This window comes from Betta splendens, chromosome 12 (genome assembly GCF_900634795.4).
Source record: "Betta splendens chromosome 12, fBetSpl5.4, whole genome shotgun sequence".
Taxonomy (NCBI): Eukaryota; Metazoa; Chordata; class Actinopteri; order Anabantiformes; family Osphronemidae; genus Betta; species Betta splendens.
The window spans coordinates 2,575,326-2,603,153 of NC_040892.2; the positions used below are offsets into that span (position 1 = coordinate 2,575,326).

At 50.3% G+C, this 27,828-nt stretch overlaps 3 protein-coding genes across 5 annotated transcripts; 1 reads left to right on the forward strand and 2 right to left on the reverse strand.

Moving 5' to 3' along the window:
- Positions 1-41: 41 nt before the first annotated feature.
- On the reverse strand, positions 42-7,286 carry snx30 (sorting nexin family member 30). 2 transcript variants are annotated; one of them, XM_029169601.3, is made up of 9 exons: positions 6,953-7,284; positions 5,521-5,736; positions 5,043-5,153; positions 4,779-4,937; positions 4,213-4,402; positions 3,815-4,014; positions 3,497-3,586; positions 3,054-3,206; positions 42-2,946 (listed from the first exon to the last, which is right to left on the reverse strand). In XM_029169601.3, exons 1-9 carry the CDS (start codon positions 7,097-7,099, stop codon positions 2,869-2,871), a joined length of 1,344 nt encoding a protein of 447 aa, XP_029025434.1. In that variant the 5' UTR covers positions 7,100-7,284; the 3' UTR covers positions 42-2,868. The 2 variants fall into 2 exon arrangements, with proteins under 2 accessions (XP_029025434.1, XP_040929126.1); XM_041073192.2 differs by lacking the exon at positions 42-2,946 and having other exon boundaries at positions 3,067-3,379; positions 6,953-7,286.
- A 1,323-nt stretch (positions 7,287-8,609) lies between these two features.
- On the forward strand, positions 8,610-13,715 carry LOC114867194 (sorting nexin-18-like). The gene is made up of 4 exons (XM_029169652.3): positions 8,610-9,981; positions 10,176-10,469; positions 10,560-10,942; positions 12,793-13,715. Exons 1-4 carry the CDS (start codon positions 9,257-9,259, stop codon positions 13,017-13,019), a joined length of 1,629 nt encoding a protein of 542 aa, XP_029025485.1. The 5' UTR covers positions 8,610-9,256; the 3' UTR covers positions 13,020-13,715.
- Positions 13,716-14,430: 715 nt separating this feature from the next.
- LOC114867193 (chondroitin sulfate proteoglycan 4-like) lies at positions 14,431-26,961 on the reverse strand. Of its 2 annotated transcripts, none has more exons than XM_055513518.1 (22): positions 26,773-26,961; positions 25,322-25,371; positions 23,663-24,760; positions 23,183-23,572; positions 22,972-23,093; positions 22,708-22,816; positions 21,276-22,604; positions 21,117-21,209; positions 20,501-20,989; positions 20,287-20,412; positions 19,918-20,115; positions 19,645-19,827; positions 19,370-19,546; positions 19,101-19,299; positions 18,895-19,026; positions 18,199-18,374; positions 17,921-18,110; positions 17,683-17,854; positions 17,232-17,610; positions 17,012-17,164; positions 16,321-16,902; positions 14,431-16,036 (listed from the first exon to the last, which is right to left on the reverse strand). In XM_055513518.1, exons 1-22 carry the CDS (start codon positions 26,831-26,833, stop codon positions 14,942-14,944), a joined length of 7,503 nt encoding a protein of 2,500 aa, XP_055369493.1. In that variant the 5' UTR covers positions 26,834-26,961; the 3' UTR covers positions 14,431-14,941. The 2 variants fall into 2 exon arrangements, with proteins under 2 accessions (XP_055369493.1, XP_029025484.1); XM_029169651.3 differs by having other exon boundaries at positions 25,322-25,485.
- Between the last annotated feature and the right edge of the window lie 867 nt (positions 26,962-27,828).

Genomic DNA, 27,828 nt, shown 5'->3' on the forward strand with positions numbered 1-27,828 from the left:
CCAAAAATATTGAGGTAAAATAAACTGCATCAAAAACAACATCAATATACAAGTTTATTTTTAAATACAAGATGTTCTTCACATCGAAATGTACAATGAGGACTGAACGTAAACAGTACACGCTGGCGTTGAAGGGAGTGAAACAGGCTCCAGTTCAGACGTCATTTGAAATTTTAACCCTTCGTACTGATTTTTATCTTTCTCGTGTGAAGAAGACAAGCGGCAGAAACGGGGCTGGAAATATTTGTACGTTTAGGGAAAAAAAAAGAAAAACGTGGCGGTTCTTGTTTGGGGATTTAACTTGAATCAGCTTTGCAGATGATACCTCTCTTTACCTGAAATAATCAACTAAAACAAAAAATAGGATCTCAATATGATCATTTCACATGTTTGTCCTTTTTGGCAACTTAAAGAAAGCTATTTAAGGTTTTCCATTTAATTTGTCAGCTGACGTTTCTGCCAGAAGATGGAGCCACTTCATAGTAAAAGTAAAAGTACAGGCACCGAAAAGGTTACAAAGACATTTTAACAAATAGAGAAACTATTGCCAGGGTTCCAATGAGCTTTACAAAACTTAGTTGTGCCAAATACCTCAAACTAGTGCAAATCTTCAGTCCCTTGTAAAGATGTTAATGCACCGCAGTGACCACTCAGCTGTAGCGTGTATGATGCAGGAGCCACCAGGATATACTGAACAGACAATTAGTGAGTGAAGCAGAATAGTCACTTCTAGTAAACCACATAGCAGGTGAGTCTACAGATACAGCGGGACCTCACTACCAGTGGTAGGAGGTTCTAGAGTACCATTAAATGAATGCACTGAAGGCTTGTTTTGAGTTCCCTCATCTGGGACTGTGTAGTTTCTAGGGGTAATAGGTCATTTTAGCTTCGGTGCATCTGTAGCTGCCATAACACTGGACCAGAGCGTCTCCTCTCACTCCAACTGGCTTTATTCCAAAACAAAAACACAATATGATTCAAGTGTGCCCTCTCGGCTGTCAGCTTTGAATGGAGACATTCAAAAAGAGAAGTTCTCTAATTAGCTTGCATGAAGACACAGTCACTTCATTTTACCGTATCGCGCTCACATTTTGGCTACACACTGGGCAGGCTCAGAAAAGTAGCATAAGCTAAGAACAAATAGTAAAAACACAATCAGGTTTAACAAAGCATCGGGCTTCTCAATAGTCAAATCAGCACTTTTAATCAAGAAAATTCAGTCAATAAATAAAATTAAGCTTTAAAGAGAAATGATGATGGTGGAAGAACAGAGCTACAGTGTGGTTCTGGGAAGGTGTCGGATGACTGGGTCTGGCTTGGTCCGGGTTTCACTACTCTGTACTACTACAGTACTACTTCTACTCCGTGTTTGACTGAATGTCAACTCCACATTTGACCAAATGCTCAAAGTAATACTTAAAACATGTCCCTTGGAAATCATTGCAATAATAAAGACCCTGCTGCAGGTTCGAGGTCTGAGTTCACGGAGGAGCTCAGAATGGACTTTCCCCACAAAAGGCAAGGCAGCGACACACACGGCAAAGAAAACAGGAAACTAGTATGATGCAAAAGCGCTGCTGGTCGTACGTGCTGCTCTGCTACTGCTTCAAGAGTCCCACGAGTCCCACAGTTTACCAAGTCATTCACTCCTTCACGGTTACTGTAGGATCATATGCAGTGTTAAGGGATAAAGGCCGAGCATTTCTCAGATGCTTAAATATTGAAGTTAGAAGCTCACTAGACAGCTGTGTGTGATACTGTTCCCGTGCAGCGTTTGGCCTCAAATTCAAACATTTAAATTTGAATTTCTGATTATTATCACAGCAAAAAAACATAAACAAAACACATCTGACTTTAAAGCATTCTTCATGTGATTGTTTTAATTTATTTAAAGGGATTCCCTTACAGTGTGCATCACTGGTTAACCAGTAAACCATTACTGGGAAGAAGCCCCCACTGGTGAAACACAATGAGATGAGGGGAAACCAAGAGGTAGCGCACGGTTTTCAAACAAAAGGAAAACTATACGTTTGACCACCAGGCGGCGCTGCTCAACGCTAACTGGCCTGTGTCGTCGCCGTTAAGTGCAGTTTTGCCTTCATATGCAAAGGACGCGGGCCAAACATAGCAAACAAACACGTCCCGGAGCTTCCCTTTGTTACCGAGATCCACTTCAGTGCTCTCAGGCCCACGTCTGTCCCTTTTAGTGAAGTACAAACTACGGGCGCAGGAGAAATAGCAGGCGCTCATGAACTTCTGAGGGTTTCTGGGCTGAAGCATGCAAAAATAAGGTACATGACGGTTTCTATCAAGCATAAGATAGTGGCTTCTGATCTACAGCCATCACGGTGCATTTCAGACTTTTATGAGCTGAGTTACAGTGGACAGCTTTAATATTATTGTCACAGAAAAGTGGGGAAGTCCTGAATATTTAGAAAAAAATATATACTCCAAAATATCAGCATCTGCCTTCAAAATATTTTAAGAGCTGTCCTTCACATTTGCCTCAATATGAAAATGAAATGCGTACTGGCAACCGACTCTTAGGTGGAAATATAAAGTAGAAAAAGTCAATAAGAACAATGACAAAAAACAAACAACAAAAGGCCTGTACATGGGTTGGTCTCTCCTCTTTCCCAACTGTCCTCGAACGCACCACGCTTTACCTCCGTTTGCAGGTTGGACGCCCAAGAGAGACGACTGCCCTCCCTCTGTGCAATCACCGCACCGGAGAACAGGGGCAAAGTCCAGCAGGTCCGAGCTGCTGCCCGCTTGGTCCGTTATCCTTGGCATGAGCGAGCGCGTGACGCAGACAGAGGGAGAGAGGGCGGGCGAGCGAGGCAGGGGACCGCTACAGGTGGGGACGTTTCAGTTCGTCTCGCTCGTTTTGTCCTCAGTCTGTTTATCCTGCAGGAGCGTTATGAGGGACTCCCACGCTGCCTGGCTCTGCAGAGGGCGGAGATGGACCAACAGTCAACAGGGGAGGGAGAAAACAGGTTCAAGGGAAACGCAGCCATACAACCGAGTGCAGGCTTGTGCGACGGCCACCGCACCTTTTCATAGTAGCTGATGTTCTTGTCAGCCATGCCTGTGAGCAGCTGCTTGAAGTCCTGCCTCTTGTTGCTCTGCCAGCGCTCCCAGTCTGCCTTCAGATCAGCGTTGAAGCACTCCACTTTGTCCTGGCACTTCTCCACTTCCAGCGGGATCTGCAAGAAACCGAGAAGACTACAGCGACCGGGGCCTCGAGGGGACGCGGCCCAGCGCTGCAGGCACTGGCAACGAATCCGGCGTCAGGGTGATGGTGATGTGATGGGGGACAGGCTTTCATTCATGCAAGTTTACCACAAGGTTAGCGCCACGGCTGCACTTCCACATGAAACTGTGTGTTGAATACATAAAAATCTGGATAAAATGACACGTCACATCATGAGTCCCGCGAGGAGCAAACGCAGCGATATTTGAGCCCTTGTACGTGGAGGAAGCTGGATGTGCTTACAGGCGCTCTGTCCTCCTGTTTGCGCAATATGGCCGCCTCTAGCCGCCCCTCGTACTCCGCCTGGCTCTGGTCTCGCTTCCTCAAAACATTCTGTAAAAGACAGAATATCGACTGGTCAAGCTCTGTGCTGACGTGACAGTCCCTGAAAAAGCTTTCATTAAAAAACCCCAAACATGAGTAGATAAAGATGTGCTGAATCAGCAGCTGGGTGACAACAGGATATGACACGGGCACAATATCTGCTTCCTGTGTTCGGGGTCAAAGGTGACTCGGCTGAAAGCAGCTGTGTTCGTCACTACTGTGGCACCTGCCTCTCACCTTCATGGACTCGATGTAGAGCACGTACTCTCGGAGCACAGGCAGGAAGTCCTGGCTCATGCTGTCGCTGAGCTCCTCCACGGCGCCGCAGCACGTCGTCACGCAGCCGGCCACGCCCTCCAGGGGGCGCCGCAGCTCGTCCTCCACCGCCGCCCAGCTGGAGTAGACGGCGCCGTACTCCCGCAGCTCCGTCAGGTGCTCTGGTGGAGGAAGGAGCGTTCAAAAGAATCAGTCTTCATTTCCTGCAGAGGTTTCACAAGGTCTGCCTTTATTACCTCTAGTCCCATAAACACATTCCAGTATATGATTAGCTTTAGTGCTGTCATCAAACCCGTCCAGGCTAATAAATGCTCAGAAGCCCCATGGTTCTGGCCCCACCAGCCTCTAGCGTCTGCTACCTGACTGCTCCTTGAGGATCCTCTGGGCGATGCGGTCGATGGTCCCCAGCTTCTGGCTGAAGGTGTCCAGGTATTCTCCCATGGCGCAGAACTCGGCCGGTCGCGCCCGCAGCTTGTAGCCTCCGGCCACGTGCTTCACCGACTCGCCCACCTTGCTGAGCAGCGCCAGGCCCTGACGCTTGTTCAGGTCCTGCACACACACACACACGCGCCCGAATGAGCGGCTCGGAGGACCTTTAGCACCGAGCTGCTGCATCTTATTAATGACGTGGCAGAAGTGTCACCTACGTGTGCAGTGAAGCCTCCAGATGCTCCTGCTTTCACACAGTGGATGCTCCTAGTTAGTTTTGTGTGCTTGTGTTCCACTTTCTGTCTCTGAGTCCAATTCCTCTACTGCTGCGACAGCCTCATTTCCCAACAGGGATCAATGAAGTCTTACTTATGTCTCAGCTACTTTGAGACAAACTTAGTGATTGACGCTAGTGTTGGACAACACTCATTTTTGCTATTCTTCTATTTTCTTCTCCTCCCCTGTGGCCTCATACACTCATGTAGCTCCCTCTTACCTTGGCAGACAGGAAGGCGTTTAGATGAGTGTTGAAGGAGAGGACGGGATGATCGGCCACTCGTTTTAGGAACTTGTCCAGAGCCTTCATCCGCGTCTCCACAAACTCTTCTGAGAAACGATCCACGACGCCTTTCATCACAAACTTCTCTGGCAGCGGCTGCACGTGGGGCGAGACGAAGGAGGACAGAGCAGAGAACGCGGATGAGAGATGAGAAGAGAGCTTCCTGTGGAAACGCGTCGCGTCGCGGCTCATTGGACCTACGGGAATGAGGTGGGTCGGCTGGCTGTCCTCCAGCTTGATCCTCAGCCAGTCAAAGTCCTGGTAGCGCCGCCGCACGCAGTATTCAGGCAGGTCGAACTCTATCCGCGTCGTCTGACGAGAAGCAAACACACGTTTGATTCCTCGTGGGGTTAAATTAGCTCACAAAACCCAACAACAAAACCAATCATATGAATAGAAACGGACTGATGTGCTTCTGTCAACTAACTGGGGACCCTCTGACTTTCCCTGGAACCTGAGTCTTGATCATAAACATATTCAAGTGTATTAATAAGCAACACTGCTGCTCACTGACCCTGGAATATAGCTGACAGTGCAAAACCGCCCCCCCAGTTCTCAATTAACACTGGACAGCGCACACGCTGTCTTCTCTCTTTGCTCGTCTGTAGTTTATACTGAAAGTTGTTTGGATGTGTAAAGACTGCTGTTCTAATAAAAGGGACTCCAGGCTGCAGCACACCTTGGTGGAGACTCTGTAGGTGATGTAGGTCTCCATGGTGGACACGTGCTTCTTGGGGTCGTCCACCGTGACGAAGAGGTCGCGGGTTTCCGAGGCGGCGTAGGGGTCGCGGGCGTCCGCTTCCAGGTCGTCGTCCAGCTGCAGCCGGTTGAACAGCGAGGACGCGGAGGCGGGACTCGACGTCTCCACCGGCGTGCCGTTGGTCAAGCCGGCTTCCTGCGCGGACAGAAGCGACGCCACGGTAACGTGAGACGGGGACCAAAGCCGCAAACAAAGAGCTGATACATAGATGCTGATGCAGTTGTTTCGCGCTGTCAATGGGGCTGTTGTTGAGAGTGCTGCTGGATACACATCCTGCATCATCTGACACTACTGTCATCTCACTAATTGAATGATGGATAAGTCCAACGTCTCAGCAGGAAAAATACCAAGTGTAGGAAATGCATGTCTGCTTACAGTAAACCTGCTGCGTGAATCAAATATAAAAAACTATATTGGAAGAAACGTCATCAATTTTATAATAATCATCATTTTGTTTCTGTCAGCTGTCTCACCAACATGGAAGCGTTGGTAAGTATCTCCTTTCAGTGATGAGACAACCAGCTGCTTTTCTCTTTTTCACAAGTGCACACGGCGGCCACAAGCAGAGAGGGAGAGGTGTTGCTGCCGCTGCTGGTGCTCCTTCCTTCACACTGTGGTTCAAACCTGCCTCCAGTTCACTGTGTGGCGTCACTGCTTCACCGGAAGCTACGTTTTTACATCAACAGTAGCAAGTGCTTCATCTTTAACCACCGAAAAACCAATTACCTGAGGCGTGACCATCTAAAGCTAATCATATACTGGAATGTATCTGGATCACCTAAGGAAACATCTAATTATTAGAGAACCTCATACTCACCTTGACTCACTAAACTAAGCTGGAATGAAACCGGAGGCGCCGCCTCTGTCTTTTCAGCACTGATTAACTTAAATAGCATTGTGGCTGATGTTGTTCCTGAGGAGAATCACAGCCTGCAGAGTCAAAGCTGCACGATCTGTGGATCTATACGTCTGTGTCTATAGTTTCTCCAGAGATAACGTTTAACGTTTAGTTACTGACTGTCTCTCCTGCGCTTCGTGTTGAACGTGTTTGTGCTGGTGCTGTCCTGCATCCGATGCAGCAGCGTTCTTTGCTAGCTGGGACGCTGCTCTGAAGACCTTTCGTCCGAACTCACAGGCTCAACTTCACGCTCCAATCACGAACAGCTGATGCGCAGTAAAACGACGAACGGGAAGCAAACGCGGGTTTGTCCCGAAACGTGCACCACTTTTCTTTACACTTGACAGATTTAGCCAATAAACACCGACGTGGGACCGAGCGCAGGAGCAGACAGACATCCGTCCTCCCGCATCCTCTGCTCGGGTCGAACCACCGGCCCGGCGGCGGACCCACCTTTTCTCCTCCGACGCTGGCGCTGCCGGTGACGCTGACATCTGGCCCCGGGGAGAGCGGCTCCTCGGCGGCGGACAGCGGGTGGAGGATCTCCGCGATGGGCTTCTGCCCCGAGCTCGCCAGGCCTCTCGCGGCGCCGACGCTCATCCTGCGGGAGGCGAGGAGACGTGGCCGGGCGTCGGGTGTCGCAGCGGTCCGTTTGCCCGCGGCCGCTCCGGTTCGTGGGGACGGAGGGAGGCTTCTGTCTCCGTTCGGGTCCCTGGTCTCTCCTGGTGAGATGTTACACCCGCTGGTTGGTCACAAGTGTCAGCTGACTGTCCACTGCGCAGCTCCGGACGTTAAACGTTAAGGACCCGGATGTAAACATCTTTGTCACGTGACATTAATAACCCTTTAAAGATTGTCCGTGATGGTGACCAACGGAGAAATAGACAGAGGACAGGTTGAAGTAGTAACTAACTGCAAAGCCTGTTTATTAAGCTCAATCCATCCTTAATTGTATGAAATATGTGTCAAGTCAGATTTTTATTTTTACATACCTGAAGCCTAAATCTGACACTTCTAATTGTTTATGACATCCATGTGTAATACTGTTGATCGCCTAAGCAGGGTTTAAAAAAGCAGACTAGTTCCTAAACTGGATTTCAGTTCTAAGCTTTTACAGTTTTACACAGCATATTCCCACTTCTGTCTCCTCTCCTCCACCCTTTAGCATACTGCTGTACAGACCAGAACTGAGGCATATGATGCACAACATGCACAAATTGCTGCTCTACAGGTGAGACACACAGAAGCACGTGTATTTGTTTACACACCGGCAGGTGCATTGTCTCTGCATTGTGTTGAGCTCAGCACCAGTTAACAGCATGAATAGACAAAAGTCTTGGTCAATGTATAAGTCCCAAGACCATCATTCTAACTATTGATTCTAGGAAAGGTTTACAAACAGTCTGAATAAAGATTGCAAATGAAACGAAATATAAAGTTAGGTCAGCCATTACATGGTTTTACATTAACAATATTTTTGTATTCTGATTGTAATTGATTGTATTGTTCTTTTTGCATTTAGTTATTTGTTTTAAAGCCTACTAGTGTAGTTACTGTCATCCACTAGTTACAAAAAGCCCTGCTTCGTTAAATAAACTTTTGTTGATGTTGCACAACTGCATAAAATGTTTTGTATGTATGAATGTACTGCCATAATTAGTCGTTTCTTATACTTGAAAGTCAGCCTAAAGACCTGCAACCAGTAACAAGTGAGATATGTATCCATTTTATTTTTATTTAGCTGATTTGAAGCAGCGTAAGCTTCACTTAGCTGTGTAGCATTGACCTCTAGTGGCCAAGGTGAAGAAGCGCACGTACTTAATATGCCTATTAAAGTTGTTGTCAGCAACAGAATTGTTTGCTTTAATTTGTGTTTTTAATTGAAATGACAGATGTTTAACAGTAGGCGAAATAAGTGTTAGTTTTTGTATGTGTAGTATATGTTTAATAAGTCTCTTTAATATGTAGTTAACTAATAATAGCCACATAAACAGCATTAAAATGCGTAAAGTAGTAAAATATTATTATTATTACAATATAAATATGGAAAAGGCTTTTAGTGTAAGTGAAGGCACTGTTGCTCCATAATGTCTTAGTAACTAAACTAAGTCATTCTGCAAATGTCTAAACGCTTAGTTGTCAGTTTATCTGTTAACTATAAAAACTCCTGCAGCAAATTAATGGATGACGACCCGATGACGCGTCTGAAGACGGAGGTTTAAAGCGTTTTATGTATTTTTTCCAAGACTCGAGCGAGCGGTTCGCTGGCTCCACCCTCGCTCAGTCAGCCGGTCTGCTCTACTACGTGTTAGGACCGGAGCCTTTAAGTTACAAGCATCCCGGGGAGAGGAGGAAAAGTGCTCCCCGGCGCTCGTCTGGAGACGTGGAGTCCTTCAGCAGCCGAACTGTAGATTCCGACCCTGTCGTTTTTAGTGGAAACCGTTTCTCTGCAAACACGGGCTTCTTCTGCGTTGTGCCACTTGGATTAAGTTCTACATGGAAACTAATGATATCTGAACCGGACAGGGAGGAGGTGGGTGTCGGATACGAGCCCGTGTCTTTTCTCCGCTTGTTCTTTCACGCACGGAGCTCGGAATAAAAGGCGACACTTTGACTTTGGCCGAAGTTGAAGGAAGCAGAACCGCGAGTTTGGAGCGGCCGCCGCTGCGCAATCCGGGTCTCATTCAAGGATTTTAACGGTTTAATCCGCGAAGAAAGCGCAAGTATTTAAGACAGCTGCATAATATTAGTGCAATTATGGCGCTGAAGGCCAAAGTTCTGTATGATTTCCACTCTGAAAACCAAGGGGAGATCTCCATAACGGAGAACGAGCTGGTGACTCTGTTCAGTGAGGAGGAGCTGGAGGGCTGGCTGGAGGGGGAGAACAGCAGGGGGGAGACCGGCCTCTTCCCTGCCTCATACGTTGAGATCATCAGGGACCACATCACCACCAATACCAACAACAACAGCTTCTCGTCGCCCAAAACCAGAGCCGTGCCTGCCACCCAGTCCGCCCAGCGAGGACTGGGAGCCGGCAGCGGCGGCAGCAGCTTCAACACCAGTCAGGGCAGCGACGACGACTGGGACGACGACTGGGACGAAGGTTCTGCCGCCGCCGACGTGCCTCGGGGCCTCGGCAGCTCGCCCCCGCTGTACCCGGTGACCACCTCCCTGCCGGGGCGGCGCGGCAGCTCCCAGCAGGCCAAGGGCTCGGCCACGGTGGGGAGGAACCTCAACAGGTTCTCCACCTTCGTCAAGTCCGGCGGCGAGGCCTTCCTGCTGGGCGAGGCCTCGGCCTTCGTCAGAGACGGGGACCGGATCTGCGTGGTGATGGGGAAGCACGGGCCCGAGTGGCAGGAGGACCCGTACCCGTTCACGTGCACCATCGACGACCCCACCAAGCAGACCAAGTTCAAAGGCATGAAGAGCTACATGTCGTACGGCCTGACTCCGACCCACACCAGCGTACAAGTCAACCGCAGGTACGGCCTCTTTGGGACCCACGACCTCCGGGACCCTCTCGCTAAAAAAATATTCCTGTGGTTCCTCGAGTGGCTGCAATTGTTCACACAAAATGAAAACATGTCTTACTGTGGTGTCCTCAGGAATCTCTCCTTCCCTTTAGACTCCTCTAACACATGACCTCCCCCACCCCCCCCCCCCTCCGCCCCCGCAGGTACAAACACTTCGACTGGCTCTACGCTCGCCTCGTGGAGCGCTTCCCCGTCATCTCGGTGCCGCACCTGCCGGAAAAGCAGGCCACGGGGCGCTTCGAGGAGGACTTCATCTCCAAGCGGAGGAAGGGCCTGATCTGGTGGATGAACCACATGAGCAGCCACCCCGTGCTGGCGCGCTGTGACGTCTTCCAGCACTTCCTAACGTGCGGGGCGGATGAGAAGGCGTGGAAGCAAGGCAAGCGGAAGGCGGAGAGGGACGAGCTGGTCGGAGCTAACTTCTTCCTCACCATCAGGTAGTAGACGATGCCGGCGCCGTCCAGGCTGCAGCCGAGCTGAGCCGAGCACCTAAACGCTGTCCTTTTCCACCCCCCGGTCCCCGTTAGCACGCCCGCCGTGCCTCTGGACCTGCAGGAGGTCGAGAGCAAGATCGAAGGCTTCAAGACCTTCACCAGGAAGATGGACGAGAACATCGTGGTGGTGAACGCCACCATCAACGAGTTCGCACGCAAGCAGATGGCGGGCTTCAAGAAGGAGTACCAGAAGGTGGGCCAGTCCTTCAGGATCCTGGCGCAGGCCTTCGAGCTGGACCAGCAGGCCTACTCGGTGGGTCTGAACAAGGCCATCGCCTACACCGGCGAGGCCTACGACGCAGTAGGAGACTACTTTGCTGAGCAGCCACGCCACGACCTGGATCCCATATCGGACCTGCTGGACCTCTACAGGGGACACCTGTCCAATTTCCCTGACATCATCCATGTACAGAAAGGTTGGTTTGTGTGTTTGTCTGATTTATTGGAATGAATTGATGGAACTGTAGAGGAAAGACAGAATGATCTCTGTTGGGGCTCAGTGCTTTGCTCAAGGGAGTCAAACCGGGGACCTTGTGGCTGATAACTGCCTGCTCTACCTGAGCTGCAGCCACATTAGCATGTGCTTGTTCAACCCTGAGGTGGAGGGAGGGGGTGCAATAATCGAGGAATGCGCAGAGGAAAAATGTCAAACACACGTGCAAAGAGATGCAGGAGTGAGCGCAGGGTCTTCACAGGGAGGTCAGAGGTCAAAGGTGAGCCCCTGAGAGGGCTGGGCTGCAGCTCACGGATGCCTCTGCAGGGCTGGGGGCTGCAGGCACCAAGGGTTGGAGCCTGTTCTCAGTTTACATGAGGCAGGCTGTAATCTCCTTCACATCAACATCTTTGTTTATTTAAACCGGCTTTGAAAAATAATTAGCGTTGTTTGAGAGCGCTGTCCAGTCCAGATCCTCCCGATCCAATAATCATGTCATTGTAAAGGCAGACGATATATACAAAGTCTCTCTTCCAACCAAGGGCAGCGTCTGTTTCCATTTACTTGGTTTGGGTTGAAAACTGAGCCCGAGCCTGCTCCATTGTGACTCTGGGACTGTGAGAGCCTGTACTCGCTCATTTGCAAACACACGCTCACAGGGACGTGTACAAAGGCCTCGCAGAGGAGTTAGCTTGTTAGTTCCCTGCAGGTTGGGAGGAGGGAGTTGTTCCTGGCATCTGCAGTCCCGGCGGCTGCCAACCCTGGAGGCAGTGTTTCTGCGGCGCACACACCTCTGTCCTCCACATACAATCGCAGCTCCGAGCTGTGGAAGCGCCGCCTGAATCCCAATGGTCCCGTGACGGACAGGGCCTCTCCCATTAGTGACCGGACGAATGACAGGGCGAATCAAGAGCTGGTGTAATGAAACGTATCCCCCTGATGAGGTAACGAGTCGAGACTGAGAGATGAGTAATCTGTTGCTGCTATCGTGGGAGTGTCTGCGGAGCAACGCCCACAAAAATGCGGTTGTGAAATGACCACAGGACGCTTCAACTCCAGGAGTGAAGCATCCTGAACGTGGGTCATTGGGAAAACTCATCTCTCTCACAAAGTACCCACCTATCGCTGCTTTATTGAGCTAAATACCTCTACACAGTATCGGCTGAGTGTGCGAGTTGTGTGTGTGAGGTCCAGAGGCTACATCTGATTCAAATAAGCGGAGATTCCTGGGCCTCTTGTCCTGTGTTGCCCCGGGACTGCAGGAATGCAAAATGGAGCGGCCTCTGGATTAGTTTCCCCTCCTCCTCTTTTCTTCTCCCACTTTTCCTGCTTCCCCCTGATGCCCGGCCAGAACCAGGAAGGAGAGGAGGGGCCTGTGCGTGCGCTGGTTCAGCCCCCGACCAGAAAGGAGCGCTTGAGTTCAGATTACAGCCACGTAATCACCTTGGCGGCGGCGAGAGCGAAGTCCACGTTCATTTCTGTCCGTTTGTGTGTGATGTTGATGTGAGCCCCATTTGCCGAGAGAAGGTCGTCAAGGTCAGGACGGAGACTTCTTTCCGGCTGCCAACTAGGTCATCACTTCGAGTTCCTCCTCATGTGCTTTTCTTCTCTTTTGTCCATCCAAACTGTTTTACTTCCCTCTCAAAGGTTTGTGACTCAAAGCTAGAGGCTGAGTCACAGCTGCCTTTAAGGAGACAACAGTGTTTAGATGTGAGTCCTGCATCACATGTGGTTCCAGCTCCCGCCATCGATTTATATGAGCGTTCCTGTCGTTGAGGCGCCGCGAGGAGACACCTCACTGTGTTGTTTCAATCCTCTGTCTCCGTCTCACAGGTGCACTGACGAAGGTCAAAGACTGCTCGAAACAGGAGACCGAACTCCACGACCGCTGCAACATCATTTCCTGCGCGACGCTGGCCGAGATCCAGCACTTCCACCGCACGCGCGTACGGGACTTCCGCCTGCAGATGCAGCAGCACCTGCGGCAGCAGATCGGCTTCTTCCAGAAAATCACCGCCAAGCTGGAGGACGCGCTGCAAAGGTACGAGGACGACCGCTAGGAACACGGGAGACGGGAGGAGCCGGACGGGAGACGAGGCGGGAGAACACGGGCCACTGAACCCTCTGAGACTTGAACCGGGCCCTCGTGTTCCGCTCGGTGGAACACGAGGGCCACCGGACTGTGAAATGACAACTGCTTTGATTGTGGGCAGCTCTGATGAATGTACCAGCAGCACGCTTTTTCCAGACGCCCGCAGCACACGAGCTCAGCAGGACTCGCTGGAGATATTAAAAGCAGCTGCTCGGCGCCAGCGTCGCTTCCCGCTTTCAGGGCCGTGTGATCTCGCCATGCCTCCGCTGACTCATCACTTCATAAAAACCCCAGGGTAACAAGCTCACAATGAGACGATCACTTCAGCTGGATGATTAAACCTTCATGATTAAGACTTAAGTTGATTCAAATGCATGAATTACCGGCTCAGTATTATTTGATGGCGTGAATGTGGGCTTGCGATGCTCCTTTCATTCTGTAGCTGTTATCAGTGATTGTTGCATCTAACGTCACTCACACACCTCCTTTGTTGTCACATCACTACTATATTGCTTTGTATTTTAGTCCATGCAGTGACCCACTTAAAACAATAATGTACTAAATTGAGACATAGTCACGTTTATGTTCTAAAACCTGCTGTCGCCATCTGTCATCCAGTTTCCTTGAGTTCAGAGGCGACAGGAATAAAACTCGTGAGCACAGATCGTTTGGTCTAAAGACACTGTGGTTCTAACATAATTTATAATAAGGCTCTGTCTGTATGATCATGAAGTTAGACAGCCTTGTAAACATAAACAATGGCTACAAATGTGAAAATAAGTGATTTAAAGATTTTAACCAGTGCTCTGTTTTTGGTGAATCAATAATTATTTATTAAGTTTGAAACAACAGTGAATCCCATTGTCTGTATATGTTCCAAATACAGACAATGGGAGGCAACAATGAGGTAATAATGTATAATGTGTAAAACGCTCATTCAGTGCAGCGTCCTCACTGAGAGAGGCCTGTTATCACTTACTGAGAGCAGACCCGGACACTCGACACCAGGCTTCACAGACTGCAGGTCGAGTTACTGCAGCCGCGGTCACTCCATTATTTAGGTCCAGCATCATTCTCCTTCACCCGGTGTTTACATTCCTGCCTGACGTGCTTCAGCAATCACTTCACACGTGTTGTATTGATGATGAACAAGTATTAACAAAGAATGTGTAGTCAGTGTTTGTTTTTACTTTATTGCAGAAAGGTTTGACTGAAGATGAAGTTTCACAAAAGCTCCACGTTGATTCTGTAATTGACAGATGTCAATTATACAGTAGTTAAATGAACACTTAATGTATGTCTGATACCCTATTATTATATTATTATTTTTCCACTCTACTGATTGGAGACTGCATTCATGTGTGTGAGCGACACCCAAGTCTGTAAGAAATGATCTTTTATTAAAAATAAATCTTTCACAGTGCACAAAGAAACAGACGCAGGCTTGAAAGGGATCAAACGTCAATCAATAACGGATAATGAACACAACCTAACAGACAGTCAGACAAAGAACACAGGAAAGTGCAAAATAATTCAAAGCTTTTCATGCTTGGACTCATTTATAAACACACTAATCTACCTGCTGACTGAAGATCTGAATGAAGGAACAGGTCAGGTCTATTTGACAAGACGTTAAAGCTCATGCTACGTTAAACCTGAACCATGCAATAAATGTGGGACACGTCCTCATTCTGCAAATACAGATCTAGAGTCGCCTCAGCACAGCTACACCCAGCATCCATAGCTTTCCTCTGTTCTTACTGCAACATTGTGGCTGTTGTCAGATCAGATGTGCCTCAGATCCATAAATCTTCTCTGGAGGTTTTGCCATTTGTGACCTTGACACCAATAATACACATCTAAGGCACAGTTCTACTGCTGTTTAGTCCATCAGACCCAGTACTGGCTGTGTTTGAGAGTTGGAGTAGGCGACCTGGATGTTACAGAGGCCTTGAATCCTGAGGTGACAGCTGGTAACGTAGTGCAACATCCTACATGATCTCTTTCAGCACTGTTATCAGCCTTGACGTTCCCATCCTCACAGGCTTCATCTGATTCAAACGGCCCCCAGAAGGTCATCCCCGGGGCCAGACTTCTCCTCCGGGGGCTTATGGGTACCCTGGGAGAGGTGGGACAGCTGGCCGGACCCAGTGGGGTGACCAGCACGGACGGCACGGCCGCACTCCGCTCCGGGCGGCTCAGGTACGCGGCCTCAGCGGGAGGCCGCGCCGCCGCCAGCTCCTGGATCAGCTGCAGCCGCGCCTGCTTCTCCTTACGGTGCCGGAACACCAGAATCAGAACCACCAGGATGACGATGAGGAGCAGGCAGGCCAGCAGAGGCAGGATGATGAGGAGGGGGTCGGAGGCGGGCCGGGGGAGGACCTCCACGTGGACGGGGTGGACGTGGGGGGGGTTCACTGGGCCGTGTTTCTCCTGGGCGGGGGGAGCTTGGGGTGGGGGGGCGTGGGAGTGGGAGTGGCTCCCTCCCTCTGCGCCGCTTTCTGATCTCCCTCCTGAAGTCCCACCTGTGTGGTTCCCCCAGCGGCTGTGGGGCCTCTGCCTGTGCTGGTTCCTGGTGTGGTTCCTGTGAGTCAGAACGTGGGGGTGCGACCCCCCCCCTCCCCTCCCTCCTCCTGCCGCAGTGCCGTTATGGGTCGACCCGCGGGTCACGGCGTGCTGGCGACTGGCGCGGCCCGCTTTGTTCAAGGCGCCCGAGCCGTGGTGCATCTGGTGGTGGGGCAGGATGGTGAAGTGAAGCTCACCTTGCGCCGGCTGCACGTTGCCGGCTTTCAGGCGAAAGACGAAGGAGTCGTTGAGCGGCCTCGCCGGCGCGTGGCCTCGGGCTGTCGTCACCGTCGACTTGTTGTCGTGGAACGGACCGTCGCCCTCACTCAGAATCTCCTCAATGGCAACTCGGCCCTGGACCACGTCTCTGAAGGTGAACGCCTTCAGGACCTCTGAGGCTCGGTCGGGGTCGTAGGTCATCTGCACAGACAGAGGAGACACTGAAGCTCCAGTACATTCTGGCTTGTAGAGCTCAAGTCTTCCTGTGCTTAGTCAGCTACAGACTCATCTGCTTTGAATAAACAAACACTGAGTCACAAATAATGGACTCATTTAATGTCTGTGTTTGTGTCAGTGCCTCCAAATAATAGGATCTGCTTTGCTGTTATTTTTATGGTGAAGGGTGTGGGAACCTCCAACGTCTGACTCTTCAGTGGAATCTGCTAAACGAGTGATGTAATCATGCAGAGGGTGTGACGCTTTACCTTGACTAGTTTCCCATGTTTCGGTGGTACCAGCACCTCGAACACTGGGTCGCTTCGGCTGATCCTCGCCAGCTCTGACGCGTCGATCATGGCCTTGCCCAGTTTCACGGGGACCCCACTGGGGACTCGGACCGGCTCCCTCAGGTAGATGAGCGGCCGCACGCTGACCCTCACCGCCTGCGGCGAGACGTCCCCGTAGTCGACGCCCGGGGCCGACGCCGACGCCGAGACGTTAAAGCTGTCCTCCGACTCGCTCAGATCCGTCATGTGGTAGACGACGCGGCCGGACTGCAGGTCCTCGTGGCCGAAGGTCGTGACCTCCCGGTCGTTGATGGCGATGCGCCCGTGGCGAGGAGGCGTCGTGACCGTGTAGGTGACGTTCGCTGGACTGCGGCCGTTGGTTCGAGCTGCCAGCTGATTGGTCGTCAGGACGACAGCAGTGCGGCCTTGGGTCAAGGACAGGCCAGTGTTGTTCTCCATGGACACGGAGGGTTTAATCACCTCCAAGCTGAAGAGTTTGTAGAGCGGACGGTGATGACCGTCGGTTACATTGAAGTAGAAAACTCCAGTTGAAGGTTCGCCCTGATGGTGAGAAAACGCCGTTTCATGAGGTTTTATGCTACAGCTTTCCATCCGTCACCAGACACAATACGTGCAGCTATGAATGTGCTGCTGCTCTGTGGGACTCCACCTTCTGTATGAAGTGCAGCCGACCGTGGTTGATGTCATACTGGGTGAAGGACGTCACCGGCTCCGGCCTCTCCCCAAGTGTCAGGTACCCGTTACTGGGCTTTCTGATGATGAGGTAGTGCAGCTCCTCTGGAGGCGTGTCACGATCCTCAACCTGAGGAGCAGCAGCACATGTAATGTCTGTAGCTGTAAGTACCATTCTTCACCGCACGCTGGCTCACCTGCAGTTTGTCCGGCCCCAGCACCACCCGCTCTCCAACCACGACCTTCGCGCTCGGGGCTCTGCTCCGGAGCAGCGGCGGCTGGTCGTTGACCGGCGTCACGGTGATGTTGAACGTCTCCGTCACCGCCAGGCCGTCCGTATCGTGGCGACGAGAACCTGCATCTGATGATGGGAAGGAGGCTGCGCGTAGAGTTGGAAACGAGGAGGAAGCGTCGGCGAGGAAGGCGGGAGATGAAGACGAGGAGGAAGAGGAGGAGGGACCCAAAGGAGCCACCCAGGCCCGGAACGTGAAGCTGTCGCTTGTGGTCTCTGAGTCGTCGTGGACGTATGTGATGCCGAACTTGTTCAGAGTGGCCTGGGAGAAGTCTGGCTGGTTTCTAGTGGGAGATGAAAAATGTTCTGTAATATTTGTAATATCTGTGTATAAATATATGCACTCAGCTTTTTACCTGCTCAGATTTTGGCCTTGTACGGACAGAACCCCGTGACGTGGCGGAGAAACGACTCGGTAAAGGATGTGGAGCTTCTTCCGGTGGGACTCTGGAACTTTGCCCAGAAGATTGGAGGCATCGAGTCTGGACCTGTCAATTGTGACCCAGCCTCCCTCTGCCACCACAGCACCTGGACACAAAGAGACAGTGCGTTGGCATTTCCACAGGCGTTAGGTTCAGTCTCATTGACCGGTACCTGCATTGTTCAGCAGGTCGGTCCGATGCTGTCCGTCATGTCTGTGGGCCTGGTAGGAGATTAGGATGGTGAAGGTGTGGGGGGGGAGGACGGCCGGAGGACAGGACACGGTGAAAGAGAAGGCGTCTGTAGCGGCCCATCCCACCGACTCGGGCTTGTTCTGGTCATACAGGATGACGCCATGATCGACCTGAGAAAAGACGAGGCGAAGACATGAAGGGATGAAAGAAAGAAGTCTGTCCACGGTGGAGACAACGACGAAGGATGAATTCTCCCACCATGCGTTGTGTGAATGTGTAGACGTTCCTCGTGGAGTTGTCGGGCATTCGCTGGAGCAGACGTCCGAGCTTCGGAGGAGCCGTCACAGTAAACGCCACAGACGGGTTTCCTCTGATATCGGTGACATTGTTGGTTACGACGTGAAGCTCTCGCTCTGAAATTGGCGTCACGGAACCTTTAAGGGGAAACAAAGACAGACAAGGAGTTGATTTTCCAAACTGTAACCAGTTTTTATATAGAGCCACATACAGTATAAAAACGCTCCCCTCAGTCGAAACTGCTTCGCACCAATAACACCTGACCTTTTTTCAGATTTCAGGGCCTGTTCACTAGAACAACAGAATAACCTTGAGCAGAAAAACTCCTGATAACTTTGTGTGTTCACAGATTAGAAGTGTGGATGGTTAAATAAAGCAAGAATATCAGCTTGGCAGCGACCGAGCACATGGGACTGTGATCAGTGTGTGTGGGCAGGAACATAATGCAGCGAGCTAATGAGAGTAGCGATGCCACCCAGTGCCACTGTTACATAACTGCACTACATTTGGAAAGCATTCAGAGAGTCCAACAAACGAGGCTTTTTCAGCAGAAGAGGGGAGAAAAGTAGGTATTCACCGCCTTCGGTAATGCTTTGATCAGGTGATGATGAGCTGATGACCTTCAGCTCATCATCCAGACCAGATGAGGCGCTATACCTGGGTAGACCTGCAGGGGGAGGTTTCTGTGCAGGGTCAGGAACAGAGAGCGGGCGCTTGTGCTGAAGATCTGACGAGGAGCAAAGTTCAGGCCGTCGTTCACCTGGAAGTGGAAGCCGCCGGACAGCGCACCTGCAAGAAGAATGATGCTGAGTCATTATACAGCAGAGGCCGCAGTATACGAATAAAAAGCTACGCCTGCGCACCACTGTGCACAAACAGCAGTTGCCCGCTCTGTATGTGATGCTGTGTGAAGTTGAGGATGTGCTTGGAGGGCGCCCTCTTCAGAGCCAGGTGGCCGTTGCTGGGCGGCGTCACGATGAACTCCAGAGCCTCCGGTGACGTGTCCGAGTCCTCAGCGCTGAGCTCAGCTGTTGTTATTTCAGTCGCTGAACCTGCCCACACCTGGGAAACCACAACAAGACGTATGACAGTGGAAGGGCATTTCTTTTATTTCCGTTATCACAGCTCTCACCTTCAAACCCCGGTTGGCGGTAACCGCGGGCATCTCGTCATTGATGGGGTTGATGTTGACGTGAACAGTTTGTGGCAAACTGTGCTTTGTGATTTCTGTCTGATTGGCCACGATGGTGAAGTTATCTTCCTGTGTGTCACTGCCATCGTGGACGTACGAAATGTATTCACGCTCCACCTGCAAAGCAATGACCGAAGTTCCATCGTACCTTAGAGCCAGTAAAAAAGCAAAGTTCTGTGATTCATTTGCTTTACATAACGAGTGATCAGTCAGACCTCAGTGTGTGTGAAAGCAGTGATGGGCATTCCCGGGATCCGGCTGTGCTCCAGGTGTCCGCGTTGTGGCGGAACCACGACCTGATACAGGAAGTTCATGTTTGAGAAGTGATGACTGGCGACCTTGATGATGTCAGAGGTCAGCAGGAGAGATGAACCCTCATCCAGGGTCAAGTCAGACACCTACACAACCAACAACACATATGTAAGGCAAATAAGTCCTCTCGGCCTTTTTCCTTCACCTACGACCTACACGTGCTCCTGTAGCTGTACCTGTAGAGGCAGGAGGGCAGGAAGGATGTCCACCTCCAGCCTGATGGGACCAACCGTTGTGACTCCATTCGTAGCCTCCAACAGAACAGAGTCGTTGCTTCCCATGGTCTGCTGATGGTAAATGACCCGGCCCTGGTTGACGTCTTCCTGAGTGAACGAGGTCATCGGCTGCTTTTTGATGTATTCAAAAATTTGATTCTGTATTAAACAACCAAAAACAAAGTTTTACATTTAAATTTAAATTAGGTCACAATCCCTTTATTTATTCTGTTCAGGTTTCATTTGGTTTCCACATTGTTCGCTCTCATTGGCTGCGCTTCCAGCTCGTTGGCAGCATAAACCCACACTTAGCTTTAAAGTTGGCTTCACCTGACGGAGGAGCTGCTCTGCGTCGCCGCTCTTCTGCTTGTTGATGGGGGAGTGAAGAAAGCCCAGGGTGGGAGGACTTTGGACAGTAAAGACTATCTCTGAGGGCTGACTGTCCTCGTGGACCACCTGGTGAGAAGGAAACAGAGATATATTATTAGTTTAATAATGTGTGTGGATGTGATGATGTGTTTAGGTCTGTATTAAGAGACCTCACCTCTAAATGTCCCCTGCTTACGGACACGTTCTGTCCCTCTGCCACCACCACCGGGCGGCAGCTGATGACCGTCGGTGGCCTCTGGTGACTCTCCAGGTAGACCTTTACCGACACCCCGATGTCCAGGTGCGCCTCCCGTCTCCCTCTGTTCGGTCGGCTCTCCGTGCCGTTCTCCTTGGCTCTCGCCGTCACATTGAACGCATCCAGCAGCTCGTGGCTGCCGTCATGGCGATAGGCCAAGCGGCCCGCCGCCAGGTCCCACTGGGTGAACGTCAAAACCGCACCTGCTTCCGTTCCGCCTTCGTCGCCAAAGCAGAGCGCGCCATGTTTGGGGGGGAGGAAGACCTCGAATGTCACTTCCCGTGGGTCTCGGATGTCGAGGTTGCTGAAGACGCTGAGGTTGGTGGAGGTCAGAGTAGTGATGCCGCCTTGCTGGACCATGAGGCCAGTGTTGTTTTCTACATGGAGGTAAGGATCCTGGGCCATTACCTGCACCAGCCAGTGACACAGAGGTCTGTTAACAATAACAGTCTATCTCATGATGTTTACATACTAACAAATTGACTGAAATACAGATTTTAGTGAATAAAAAAAAGTGTGACAGTATCATAATCACCTCCATCAGTGCTGAAACATAATGTTTCCCATCTGAGACAAAAAGCACAAAACGGCCAAAACTCACTCCTCTGTGCACAAACAACACCTTTTTCTAAAAGGAGAGAGAAAAAGATGAGACACGATGACAATGAGAGAGAAGGTGTGTTTCTACACAAACCTGCTCCAGGTCCCGCTGGGTGAACTCATACAGCCTATGGCTGGGGTTTGCTGCCAGCACCAGTTCTCCCAGGGGAATCCCTCTGCGAGTGTACACCAACCAGCCGTCCTCGAAGTCCGAATCGTCGTCCCGGTACCGGAGGTCGTCCAGCGTCATCAGCCTCTGGCCGTCGCGAGCCACATGGAAGACTTTGTCCACGACCCTCACAGGCCTCCGGTCATTAACGAGCTGGACGGAGATGTTAAAGGCGTGCTCGGTCGCGTGTCTGTCCTCGTTCTTGTCCGTCTGTTTATGCGCTCTATAAACCAGGATTTGAAATGTGAAGGAGTCTTGCTTGGTCTCGCTGTCGTCGTGAACGTACATGATCCTCTCCTCTACGATGTCCTGGTTTGTGAAGCTCACGATGTTGTCGTTGATGGAGGTGGAGTTGGACAGGTTGATCCTTCTTATCTGGCCATGCCTTGGGCTCCTGGTGACGCTGTACTGGACTTCCTGCTCAGCTGCTGTGTGGGTGAACAGAACATCTTTGCTGATGACTCTACTTCCTCCCTCCGGGACTGAAAGGCCTTTGTTGATAATAGACATGGCTGTTGACTCTGCTTTGATGCTGATTCTGAAGTCGTAGCTTGACGATTCAGCGTGTGTTGAGAACACCTGGAAGCTGAACGCGTCCCTCGCGTCGTCGAGCGGCTGCTGAAGGAGTTCGTACTTCACCAAACCATCCGTTATGTCCTTCTGGCTGAATGTCGAGTTGCTCTGGAGCAGTTTGTCGCTGAGGAGTAGCTGGCCTTTCTTTGGAGCCGTCAGCAGCCTGAAGCAGAGCTGGCTCTCGTTGAGTTTCACACCTTTAGAAATCACCCGGAGGTCCTCACCTGTGACGACGGCCGCCTGAGCCCCGCTGACGTCCATCTTGCTGCGCGTTACCTTGAAGCTGAGCCAACGTACAGTGACGGGAACGACGACCTCCTCCGTGGCCGTGGAACCTATTCTCACGTTACATTTGAACTGGTCAGTGACGTTGCCGTGAGCCTGGAGGCCACGGTAGGTGCTGAGGTAGCGAATGCGCTCCTTTTCTAGAAGCTTCTGAGAGAAGGAAGTCGTCGGCCTCCATTCATAGCTCGAGTGCAGCCGCTGCAGCTCACCAAAGCGCGGCAACTCTGTGACGTTGTAGCGGATTTCCACTGCCTGAGTCGCCACATTAACCTGCACTGCAAGATGATTAGTGGTGATGACACAGGCTTCACCTTGGTTCACCTCCACTCCCGTATTATTGGCTAGCTTGTGTTCGAGCGCCACAGCCAGAATCCTCAGAACCACCGTGTTGCTGAGCTGTGTAAGAGAGAACACATGATAAGAGATGTGTTCTTCATTCCTTGCTCATACAATACTTTCATTCAATACTTACATTTCAACCAACTACTGTTTTACTCACTCTCTGACCGTCGCTGACCCTGAGGGCCAGTCTGGAGGTGGACGTTCCAGTGTGGACAAAGTTGATTTTACCCTCCTCCAGGTCTTGCAGCGAGAACAAGCTAATGGCCCTGAGGCAAAAGTCAAACCTCGTCAAACATTGATGTCCTTTTTTTGACTCAAGAAAAGTAAAACAAATGAACAGAAGTGACTCTGTGTGAATGGTTTGGAACCTGATGCATGACCATGTAAATGCAGAGTAAACCCTCACAAAGCCAGCACCGACCTGCCAGGATAATCCTTGTGCTCAAGGTGTCCGGCCTCAGCACTGAGGTTTCCCAGGGAGCTGAACACGAGCTCTGCAGGGCGGCTGTCGGGGTCTGACACTCGCAGGATATCTGTTGTTAGCTGTTGACGTTAAGCATCATCAGTTTGACAGACATACCGAGTCCAGGTTTGTTTTGCTTTATTGACAGTCAACATTCTGATTTGCCTACCTGTTGTTTCGTCCTCTGCAGGAGAGTGAGAATGTTTCCCTCAGGAAGGCTGAGCACGGGTGCGTCGTTGACAGGAATGATGCTGATATCAAACCGAAGCAGGCGGTTGCCCTTCAGAAACCCAGGGAGCTCCTTTTTATTGCTGGCGAATACTGAAAACATGAAGAAGTCATTCTGGTCCTCTGAGCCACTGTGGATGTACATCACACGGCCGTGCCACAGGTCCAGCATGCTAAAAGTCAGATCTTTTTCTTCTGCCCCTGTTGTGACAGTCCTCTCGTGCCCTTCATCCAATGAGTCTAGGCGGAGCTGACCGTGGACGGGCTGCTCCTCAATACTGAACATGAGTTGGGATGGACGGATGCCCAGTTTCCGGATATCAAGGTTGACCTGTAGAAAGTAGGTAATTTGGTTTCATCAGAGAAAACTCTACTTTATATTTACTTGTAATACCCAGAATTGAGAACAAACCAGTCATACTTTGATGTGCTTCGGCTCCAGAGGCACCCGGCCTCCCTCTGCCACCTCCAACCTTCTTAGCAACAAAAAGCTAGAATTCTTCTTCCTGGCGCCAACTTCTTGCGTAGCTGTAGCAAACGCAGACTGATCCGTTGGGCTTTCGGCGGTCACCGTCTCTGGAGGTTGGCCCGTTTTGCAGCCCACAGTGACGTCCTTGGTGACAGCAGCGTGAGGTAGACCCGTTCTCTGGGCGTTCACCCTCAGGTCTCTGAGGCAGCCTTTGAAGGAGGTTCCTCGTCCAGTGGAGGCAGAAACCAGCCCAGCTCGCCGCGCCTCCCTACGGGCTTCTTCATCCAACCCTCCCAGGAAAAGAGGCCCTTTGAGCCGGACGCCCCGAAGCTCTGGACTCAGGCCGGTCTTGATTAGCTCCTCGCCCACCTTCAGCTGAATGCTCTGAGGCAGCAGCTGCAGCTGGATAGGGTGCCACATGTGGTTGCTCTGGACGTTGGTTGACGAACGCAGTTCAGTCTGACTCCCCTCTCTGGTGCCTACTGTTGCCACCAAGTGACCTTCTTTGATTGCTACAGCAACAAACCCATTGTGGCTGGAGCTGTAGAGGACCAAGCCGTCTTCTTTTTTTGCAGGTGGGTACAGTTCACACTCAATCACCCCCTCCTGTGGTACCTCCCATGGAGCTAGTGCCATGAAGGACTTAGAGCTAAAAAAACTGACAGGATCTTCTTCCGTTGCAGAAAACTGTGCACTACAGCCTAGAGAGACCTCATGGACACGTTTGTACGTAGAATATGACTTTAAGCTCGACAACAGGTTATGTTCATTGAAGACAGCTTCATCCACGCAACCTCTAAACCCGGTGGAAATGTTGACAAGGTAGGGGTGCTCGAGCCCAGCTGCCGCGCCAACAAACAGCCCGCGGTCGACGCTGAGCTCCACATCTGGATCTGGGAGTCGCGCGCTAGTGCGAGAATTCCGGTCAACGGTCATGGTGACGTGGTGGTGGTGGTGGATAAGCTCAACAGAGTGCCACGCGAGGTCGCTAAGACAAACGCCCTGCTCCGAGAGCAGAGAACGCTCACCTGAGCCCAAATCTAGACGGGCCTGAGGAGTGAGTGAGGGCAGCAAGAGAAACAGGGATGAAAGGCAGAAAAATAATTAGAACGTTAACATCAAAATCCTTTTGGTTCCGCTGCCAAGACACATAAATTACATATTTCAAAACAAAAACAAGCACATGTATTGTAGATTAGATGACTGTAACCAGAGTCTTCCGCCGTGGTGTACTTGGAGTCTTCATTAAACTGTAACGTCGTTCTCTCTCAACCTTGGTCATGAAGGAACATGTTCTGAAATGAAGCCTGTGCCAAAGGGTTTATTTTTTCCCTCTGCAAGCAGCTGACACCAGGCTGTGTGAATTCATTCCTCCCTCACTCTTAGGACAGTAAATGTTAACACGCATGGCCTGAAGCGAGCTGAAATGCTCGAAGGGACAACATATTTAGTTTTGCAGTTGTGATGCATATTTCTGTGAAATCCCTTAGATACTATCACTTTGACTCTTTTGCTTTATTATTACAATGCACTTTGTATTGCCCTTTCTATCATTAATGAAAAACAATTTCTTTTTCATAGTGGACCCAGTCTAAATGTGCTATAGCTCACCTGCAGGCGCCCGGAGATCAGCTCCAGCAGCACGAAATCTCTGCGTCCTGCTGCCAAAAACAACAACCCCCTTTCATGAGCGGTTCGGAATCGGACATGAACCAATGTCTGACTGGACGTCTCCGCGGTTCGCAGGTGGATGAAGCCATCACCGTAGAATGACGCTAGAACCAAGGTGTGCATTTAATGCAGATTCAGAGGATTGCTGCACATTTAGTTCATTATTGCTCGGCGGAATGTAAGTGACTGTCCACTAATCTGCATTGACTGGCTTATTTAGTGTGTAGTCTGTTCTTTACACCTGCTATCTGAATTCAATTAATGGCAACTAATGCATCGTGGAGCGGGTCACTCTGAAATGTTCTGGTGCTAATTAGACTGAACCGTTGACCCAGATGCAATGTTTAAGTAGAGAGATGAAGCCATATTTATTAATGAACACTAAACATATAATCCTGAAGCTGATGACACTGATACATGATGTTGGTCAAAGTAATTAAAATAAAGAGCGCATCAATGTAACAGTGTTAAACCATTTTTCGTTAGTGGTTACATTATGTTGAGTTATGTGCATCTGTGTTGTGCTGTGTGAACCGATGGACTGCTGCCGCTCCACCACTCACGCCTCTGGCTTAAGTAAAGCGGCCTTTAGTTAAATCGATTTGACCCTCAAACAACCACTCTTTCAAAACGACCGAGTGTCCATTTGTGGAGGCCGTGCGCGTCGCATGCAGGTCAGGGCCTGTGCGTGGTGTGTGTGGTTGGATTGGAAAGCTCTTTAAAATCAAAGAGGGGCGCAGCATGGAATCAAAACAAACCACAAACAAATTATTACGAACAAAGGATGTAGAAATGCACTGAAAGACACCTGTTATTGTTAATTATACCAACAAAAGCAGTAAATGGCTCAATTTGTTTACTGCAGCGTAACAATTCTGGGCAATTACATGAAAACCTATAATTTATCAGACTTTGGCCAAACACATCAAAACAGCCTACGATTTTATTTTGATTAATTCTTTTTATTGGTCTTTAAGTCTTTTTATTTAACTTTATTTAACTTAACTAAATGAATTTCATCTCGCCCGGTTTTTACCTCAGTCAGCAGTTCAGCCCAGCATGTAACTGTGCATAAAGCCTATAAGCTCAGTGTCAGTGTAACCCAGTGTAATCTGCCTCTGTCACAGCAGTGAACGCTGGATTATTGATAATCTTCCTATTGTCACAGACACAACTTGAATGTGAATGCACTTCTTTTCTGCATAGATGTAAAGTTGTTGTTATTCAAGGTGCAAGGATTAAACATTAGTTTGGCACAGAAGAATTTAAATGAATCAGAAATTCCAGAGTGAAAGTAATGCATCACAATTATCTGTTTCTAGAGGATGCATTTACAGCAACACAGAATTAAACGATCCTAGTTTTGAGCTTTGTGTTGAGGAAACTCTTACCTCCATAAACATCTGTAGAAATCAGCAGCAGCAGAAACAGACGACTTCCAAAACGCCCCATGGTTCGTCACAGCCTCGTTCTCTCTCCTCCACCTACTTCTGAACATCTGGCTGTATGACTGTGCCGTGCATCGTCTTTTCCTAACTTCACGCCTCTTCTTGCTTTGCTGGCTTCGTCTGCAGGCTCTGAACCCCCTGTACCTGTGCCTGTGAGCTGAGGGCAGCGAGGTGGAGCTCCACCTTGGATGCTCCTCCCTCAGCTGCTGTAGCGCTGCTCAGTCCTGGACATGGACACAAGGGGGTGGTGGCACAACACAAACGGACACGGGAAGGCCGGGGTTTAAAAAGTGAGCTCGGCAAACAAACCAGGTCCAGTGTGAGTACAGGTACATGCTTTACACAGCTGGGTCACATGGATGCCACATAAATGATCCAATAACTTTATTATTGCTGCCTGTTTATTGTCTATGAACTCACAAATGACGCAGAACAAAACAGGAAATCGATGGATTTAATAAAATAAAAACCCAGGACCAGCGTGCGATGACTGAAAAACATAAGTGCATATAGAAAATGGATTTATTGACTGGTGGAAATGTGGAAATGTATGTTTTGGCTTTTACTCATTCATCTCCACTCAGCTGAGGGTGGGGGGGGGTCAGTTTTGCATGCTGCCACTGGGGGACTCCCGAATCCTGACACATTAAGATTTACACACAGTCGGAAGCAGGAGCATGAATCAGCTGGGTTTGAAAAGTAGCAGTGATAATATTTTCTAGTGCTGATTCCACAGGGTTGAGAGGAAGAAAAGCAGAAAAAGAAAACACTGCAGTGAAGAATGAAAAGGAAAAATAGGGCAAAGAGAGAGGAAGTACAGAGGAGCGAGAGGTTAAAAGAGGGAAATAGCTGGTGGCGAGGTGTGATTGTTCAAACTGCAGGACACATTCCCTGGTCTGCATCCTGAACCCCTCCACCCCCCACACACACTCACACACAAATGCTGGAGGGAGTCCCGGACACTGCAATAAAAGAACACACGAGGGCCTTTATTCAGAC